Below are 8,029 nucleotides of genomic sequence, written 5' to 3'. Positions count from 1 at the left end.
TTTGATCCAAGGGTTTTGGAATAGGAATGAGTTTATATATATCAAATTGACCCCTGTTCACCAAGGGTACATGGATCACGTACGCTAAGACTCCATTACTTACATATAAATGTAAATTACACACTCTTAATGCTAAATAAGCTGAGTCCTTGCTCAATGGGAAAGGGAACATCACATCTCCTGGAAGTGCAGATGCACTCTGCATTAATGCTTCCATCAGCGAGTATGGCGAGATAACCTGAGGTTGCAACACCCCCCTTTGTGCGTTTCCTACACTGTCAATTAGTAAATCTAGTTTGCGTTGCAAAATTTGCATAGCGTTACTGACCCTAAAAATGTGACCTTCTATTTGGACCTTAGCACTGAAGGTGTCAGTTATCTCCTGTGTTCATGGTTTCAGAACACCCACATAATCAGTGATGTTACATACTCCCTCCTGAAGTAATCGTTCATTATATTCTATATCTGTTAGGGTGTTATTAATTGCCCCTAGAGTGGACTTTACCACATATAGTTGCTGCTTCATTAACGTGGTTTGTCTTCTGCGTTTTGCTCGAACAACTTTATCTGCTCATTATGATATCTCGCGTCCGCCTCGTCCACCGTCCCAAACAATATTTTGCCTAACTCCCACATAAAATTCAGCACTCTTCTACTTTTCCACTTTCCCTTGTCAGTAACTGCTTGACTCCCCGTTATCTGTTTCAGCAACTCCTCCGTTTCTGTCAACTGATATAGCTTTTCCCTAGCGTCATTATTGTAATTAATGCAACCTGCCCAATTCCTAACGAATTTGGTGTGGCACAGAACATCTGTGTGGTGCAGGTACCGTCGTAGAGCAAGAGCTTCATGATGAATTTTGTCTAGATTTACATATACAATGGTCTTCCATTCCTCACTGTACAGGTTTGCTACGCCCTTGCTTTCATAGTAAACACCGGGTGACTCATCATACCTCTCCAAGGAGTACCCTAATTCTTTTTGTGCTGTAGCAGTCAGAAATACTGTTACAGACAGCAAGATTTTCACAGTTGCCGCGGGTTGCATCACCATCTGAAATTGAGAACAAAGAAAAGCAAGGTATCTCCTTTCCCTTTAGTTGCAATAACAAAATTTCGTCCTACACGCTACTTCCCTCTTGATCCGCTTCCCGAATGCACTCTAACTTACCTACCTATCTCTCAGATTATACTGAGTTATCCTACTAATAGTTCATTGCTACACACGCCATTTATTTAGAAAAAAGTTTTCAATCTGTTGACGTGCACTTGCTGTGTACAGCGCCCCTTCTTGATAGTAGCATTTACCCCGTTTACGGATAACACTTCATAGGGCCCAATGTACTGAGGACTAAGTTTCTTCGATCTACCTCTGCGGACTGTTTCGTCATACAGCAACACCTGCTGCCCTACCTCTAATTTAAATGGTTCTATCCCCTTGTCATACTGTTCCTTGCTCTTTTCCTTGCGTAAGATTAGTTTCTGTCTTGCCACTTTGTGCGCAGTTTGTAGTCTCCCCTTTAACTCCGTGAGGTAGTCCTCGTAATTGTACTGTATGCTGGGACTATCTCTTAGTGCGGATGGCACTTCTGACTTGAGTCCATACACCAGTTCGAACGGTGTGAGTTCGGTAGCGGCATGTGTAGTTGTGTTGTACATGTAAACTGCATACGGCACAAATTCATCCCAGTTACGTTGATCTTCGCTTACGTAGTGGCGGAGGTACTCCGACAGAACTCTATGCCTTCTCTCTAAACTACCATTGGACTCTGGGTGAAATGCTGTGGTCTGCATCTTTCTGATCCTTCGTAACTTGCAAACGTTCTTAAACAAATTACTCAGAAAGTTTGAACCTTGGTCAGTCAGAATTTTGGCAGGCGCCCCAAATTTCAAAACAACATTTAATACGAACGCCTAGCGACAGTTTCTGCATCTTGCTGCGGAAGCGGTGTCGCTACTATGGATTTACTAAGTTCATCTTGGAACGTTAGTATGTATTTATTTCCTGATTCACCCTCTACCAGCGGCCCTATGATATCCAAGGACACTTCTCAAAGGGATGACTGGCTGTTGTGGTTATTTCCATAGGAGCTTTCTTTTTCGCCCTGAGTGCTTTATTCAACTGACACTTAGTGCACTTTCTCACATACTCCTCTATTCCTTCCTCCATATTTGGCCGATAGTAATGCTGTCTAATCGCCTGGTATGTCTTGTTCATACGACGATGACCCCCCGAGAATTGAATCGTGGTTTTCATGCAATATTTTGCCCTTCATCTCATCTATTTCCTCTGAGTCACTCCCTTCCCTATTAAGAGCACCTATTGTAGACAAAGCGTCTGCGTTTGAATTTTGTGATCCAGGTTTATATACTACTTCATAGTCGTATCCTCGAGTTGCAGGCGCCATCTAAGCAATCTCGAACCCGGGTCTTTCACGCTCATGATCCAGGCAAGGGGTCTGTGATCACTAACAACCTTGAACTTCCTACCATACAAATATGGCCTGAAATACTTAATTCCCCAGACAATGGCTGCTAATACCTTCTCCACCGTACTGTAGTTCTTCTCGGCTTTATTGAAGCTACGACTTACATACGCAATTGGTCTGTCTTTACCTATCTCTCCCTGAGACAGAATCGCCCCTGCACCTTCGTTTGACGCGTCAGTGGTCAAGATAAATTCCCTGAAGAAATCAGGGTACTGCAAGATTGGCTGTAACATTAGCTTCTGCTTCAAGATTTGAAATGCATTTTCCTGTTCTTCCTCCCATTCGTACTTAGCGTCCTTCTTCAAGAGTTTGTGCAGTGGAGCTGCTATTTTGCTAAACTGCGGGACAAACCTCCTATAGTACCTGCTAGCCCTAGGAAACTTTTCAATTGTTTAGCTGTTTTCGGAGTAGGGAAATTTTCAATCGACTCTGTCTTCTTGGGTTCGGGTCGAACCCCGTCCTCTGAGATTACGTAACAGAGGTAACTGACCTCCTTTCTTAAAAATTCGCATTTGTCCGGCTGGAGCTTCAGACTATATTTTCTCATGATTTATTCTGACCGTCTTACAGTGCATACATTTATTCACCTTACACTTCTCTCTCTTCTCTCTCTCTAGTGCAAGAGAGAAGAGTAAGGTGAATAAATGTATGCACTGTAAGACGGTCAGAATAAATCATGAACATAAATCAGTGCAACAGGAAGCTAAAATATAACATTATATTTTCTCAGCCTTCCAAACACGGTACGCAATTTTGCGTCGTGCTCTGCTAAGCTATTTGCATATAGTATGATATCGTCCAGGAAGACGAAACATCTTGTGCCCGTGAGGCCACTCAAGATGGTGTTCATGAGTCTCATGAACGTAGCAGGTGCTGTCCGGAGGCCAAAAGGCATTTTCCGGTACGCCCAGTGCCCCTGCTTCGTACTGAAAGCCGTCTTGTCTATATCTCTCGGGTCCATTTCTATTTGGTGGTAACCCATGGCTAAATCTAAACAGGAACATTATTTAGCCTGTCCTAGTTGGTCTAGGGTCTCAGTGATATCCGGTAAGGGATAAGCATCTCCTACCGTCTTCTCATTTAGCTTTCGGTAATCTACTACAAGCCGGAATTTCTGCTGGCCACTAGCATCCGCCTTTTTAGCTACCACCAAAATCGGACTGTTCCATGGCGAGTTACTTTCTTGAATGACTCCTTCCTTCAATAATTTCTCTACCTGTTTCTCTACTTCCACTTTCTGGGTTTCAGGATATCTATAGGGTCTCGTGTTTAGGCCTCTTTTATACTTGCATGCCGCATGCCACATGCCACATGCCTGAAGTCAGGCGTGCGGCGGTTAAGTATAAAATGGTTTTGTCAGTCGAGCGTGTGCCATGGCAGGGTTCGCAACTAAAGCGGTCGCTGCTGCATACCTGTATGAGAAGATGGCAAGAAAAGAAAAGAAGAAAAGGCGTTTCAGTGTTCATCCTCTCAACATCCAAAGAGACTTGAAAGGAGCTTTCATAACCCTGTACGCTGACTTACGAGAAGATGAAATAAAGTTCTTCAATTATTTTAGGATGAGCCCCAAAACATTCGACGAATTATTTGGGAAAGTTGAAAGTCATTTTCGTATTACAAGGACCCACTCCATGCCCATTAGTCCAATGGAGAGACTTTGTGTAACTCTGAGGTAAGCTTATTTTCTGTTTCATATAGACATAGAAAGTACAATTAAAACCTCCAAGGTCAGATTATTGAAACATTATTTTAATTATCACATAAACAAATACATTATATTTAGAAGTTTAAACTAACTAATTAACTAACTAACTCCATGGAGCTGAGCACTACTCGAGAGGCAGTTTTATCTTTCAAAAATGTTCATTCTCTCTTATGGATGGACCTGGATCAGATTGTTGTTTGTGGCTGTAAATGATTTGGGATGGATCTGGATTATATGAATGATATTGCGGATATGAGGCATGAGAACCAATTGGAGTGGGCGGTGCATAATTTCCTCGTTTTATTTTCGTTATCAATTGTAGTACCCCACTTTGGAAATCCAGTTTTTGATCTTCGTCAAACCCTCTGACATGTGGGAGCAGGGATAACAAGAATGCCCGGTCAGCGTCTTCTTCTGTTTCTTTGCTGCTTTTTAATAGAGCCAGAAGGTTTTCACCAAAATCGTCCAGTTTTTGTTTCTTTTTCTCCCGATTCTTGACAGATTCGGTGAACTTCCTTCTGGCTGCATCTTGAGCATCTGAATCGTCATCACGAATGTCATCTTCGTTAGTTTCACTATTATGAAAAACTTCACTAATATCCTCATCTTCTGCAGCTTGTTCAAAGTTAGAAATGGTAGACCTTTGTTGTATTTTGTCTAGAAATTGCATTTGTTCATAATATATGTATCTAATTGCCTTGCATGGCGCTGACCCAGATTTCAGAACTTTAACTTTTCCCTTCGCCTTCATGTAGGAATCCCTTGAGGATTTCCATCTGGAACGAACTTTTTCAACTGAAAAGAAACAGTTTAAATTAATAATGTATACGAGTAGATGCAAGTATATACTCGTAATTAAATCAAATTATGTGCATACCAACTAACTTTTTCAAAAATCTTATTTTCAGATATCTTGCAAGTGGAAATACATTCACCGATCTTCACTACTCATACAGAATAGGCATAACAACTATATCTAAAATAGTGCGTGAAGTATGTATGATTTTGTGGTTGGTGCTGAGAAACGAGTGCATGACTGAACCATCTTTAGAGAGATGGAAAGAAATCAGCCTTGTCTTTGAAAATAAAGCAAACTTTCCCAACTGTCTGGGGGCAGTTGACGGGAAGCATGTTCGTTTAGTGAGACCACAACACAGTGGGTCACTTTTTATGAACTACAAACATTTTTTTTCTGTTTGTCTGATGGCCATTTGTGACGCCAATTACTGTTTTACTTTCATTGACGTAGGGGCTTATGGGAGAAATTGTGATTCCACTGTATTTCAAAATAGTTTATTTTGGTGTAAGATGACTAACGGAATGCTTGACATCCCTCCACCAAAGCCACTACCAGGAACTGTTAACCCTATACTGCCTCATGTATTAGTTGCAGATGAAGCTTTCTCTCTCAGTGAACATGTGCTAAGACCTTATTCCAGGAAACATCTGAATCACAACAAGAGAGTATTCAACTATCGGTTGACCCGGGCTCGAAGATATGTTGAGTGTACTTTCGGGATTCTAAGCAACAAATGGCGAATTTTCCATCGCCCTTTAAACGTTGAAACAAATCTTGCTGTGGACATTGTAAAAGCCTGTTGTGTTCTGCACAACTTCATTAGAGTCAGAGACGGTTTCGATTATGAAGACACACTGACAGTGGTGGGGTTCGAAGATTTCAGACAAGGGCTATGCAACAGAGGAGGTGGTCAGTCGAATGCTTCAATAAGGGACAATTTTTCACAGTACTTCTTGGGTGTTGGTAGTGTGCCGTGGCAGGAATCAATGATTTAAACTATGAAGAATTAATTATAAGAGTATTATGTGTTGTGGTTTGTAATTTCGTCATGTAACAAAAACAAGATCAGTGCAATTGCCTGTAAATTAAATAAACAAGAAACCAAATAGAAAATAAGAACTCACCTAATTTTTTCTTTAGATTGTCATCAGCTTCATCAAATGTAGGGATGATATTGCTACAAATCTCTTCCCACGCTTTATTCCGCAGATCTCGGTTTTTGTAGTCTTCCTTTCCTGGGTTCCATAACATAGGTCTAGATTGCACTTCACTAATCAGCACCTCTGTATCAATTGCATCCATTCTCCAAGCTAGCACTTTGCAAGACTACAAGCTAATCTGAACTGAACTGAACCCAACCGCTTGGCATGTAGCATGAAGTATAAAAACTCCCGTTAGGTATTGGTCCCAACCGCGTGGCGGGACACGCTAGGCGGTGATGGCCGCACGCCCGTCCCGACACGCCTCAGCCGCATGCCGCGCGGGTGAAAGTGACCGCTCGACGCGAGCAGGTAAGTATGAAAGGGTCCCATTTAAACAATGTTAATACACCCGCCTGGCATGTGGCATGTGGCATGCGGCATGCAAGTATAAAAGAGGCCTTATTGGTTCGGTCCCTGGCTCGACGTGTATGGAATGACGGGTTGCCTGCGTGCTACTTAAAATGTCTCCCGACAAATAGAACACGTTTTGATAATCTTGACACGTCCCTATCAATAATCTCTTTTCTTCATCATTCAGATGATCTAATCTCAGCTGTTCCAAGATTCTCTTTTCCCTATCCTTTCGCTTTTCTTCAGTCGCTCCTCTGGAATACTCTACTGGTTCGACCTCGTTTAATTCTACTAAGGGCTCCTGAATTTCTGCCTCCTCGTCGTTCGTATTTAAAATGCTAGTTATCCCATAACCGTGTATCACTTTGGTTAATGACCCTGCCATAAAAACTCCTTCTTGAATTTCGCATTTATCTAGGATCCCCACTAATGGCGACCCTTGCTTCACCGGCAGCTTGACAACACATTCCAATCTCCGCGGTAGGATCATGTTCCTGGTCTCTCGCATCTTTTCTGTCTTCGCGATTTCTGTTTGGTTAGCATTCACCATCTTGATCATCTCCTCATTTAGCTTAATGCATTGAATGTCATAACATATTTGTGCCTTTGCATTTTGAAAGAAATCCCTTCCTAATATCCCGTCACAAGGAATATCTATCTGCTTTTTCGCTAACTGAAACTCGTGCGTAATCGAACTATTCGCGAGGTTAATCTCAGCCTCTATCACTCCATGTGTTTCTATCAGGGATCCGCTTACGCTTTTCACCCTTACTTTTCTTTCTGGGTCATATTCTGTTGATTCTATCAGTTTCTCTCCCTTGAGGACACTAATGTCGGCTCCCGAGTATATGAGCAAAAACAACTCACCTCTCTTGCTAATGTTCACTCTTAGCTTGAGGAATTCACAATCATTCCGTCCCATGCAGCCTACTGAGTAGACTGGACCGACGGTCGGCTGCCATTTCTCCGATGGTCCTGATTCGTTTCCCGAACCGTTACTCCTCGATTTCCCTTTATTAATTTCCGGTCCATCTGCCTTTTCCCTAGCATTTGCACATTCCCGAGCTAGTGCCCCTTTTCCAAACAGTTGTAACATACAATATCCCGACTGGGCCCTCGACTTCCGTGCCTTCCCGAAAAATGATTGACCTTTGCGTCCTTCTTGCCTTTAAGAAAGCACCTGCTCGTCACATGGTTGTTCCTGCCACAATTACTGCATTTCAAACTATTCGAACCCATGTTTGGACATTTGTACCTCTCAGTCTTTGAAATTATAGCACTTTCTTCCTCCAAGGCTGTCTCTGCTATTTCATCGAATTTGTCATGATTTCGACTCTTTACAATTGTTTGTATCCTGTCTGAATACAGACACTGCACAAAGCAAATATTTCTTAACCTGTCTGAGAGAGTTAAGATTCCGGCTCTCTCCTCTTGCTCGCAGTCTTGCAAAGCAGCTTCTTTAAATTTGGATCCCAATTTCTGAA

At 42.2% G+C, this 8,029-nt stretch overlaps 2 protein-coding genes across 2 annotated transcripts; one reads left to right on the top strand and one right to left on the bottom strand.

The window, feature by feature from the left end:
- The first annotated feature begins 3,838 nt into the window (after nt 1-3,838).
- On the top strand, nt 3,839-6,123 carry LOC111863457 (protein ALP1-like). The gene is made up of 2 exons (XM_023849802.2): nt 3,839-4,160; nt 5,102-6,123. The coding sequence occupies exons 1-2, from the start codon at nt 3,862-3,864 to the stop codon at nt 5,985-5,987; spliced, it is 1,185 nt and encodes a 394-aa protein (XP_023705570.1). The 5' UTR covers nt 3,839-3,861; the 3' UTR covers nt 5,988-6,123.
- On the bottom strand, nt 3,858-7,665 carry LOC111863458. Its single transcript, XM_023849803.2, has 2 exons — nt 6,117-7,665; nt 3,858-4,988 (listed from the first exon to the last, which is right to left on the bottom strand). The coding sequence occupies exon 1, from the start codon at nt 7,639-7,641 to the stop codon at nt 6,535-6,537; it is 1,107 nt and encodes a 368-aa protein (XP_023705571.2). The 5' UTR covers nt 7,642-7,665; the 3' UTR covers nt 3,858-4,988; nt 6,117-6,534.
- Between the last annotated feature and the right edge of the window lie 364 nt (nt 7,666-8,029).

The sequence above is a fragment of the Cryptotermes secundus genome, unplaced genomic scaffold (genome assembly GCF_002891405.2).
Source record: "Cryptotermes secundus unplaced genomic scaffold, Csec_1.0 scaffold2762, whole genome shotgun sequence".
Classification (NCBI taxonomy): Eukaryota; Metazoa; Arthropoda; class Insecta; order Blattodea; family Kalotermitidae; genus Cryptotermes; species Cryptotermes secundus.
This window is presented reverse-complemented; position numbering and strand designations above follow the sequence as displayed.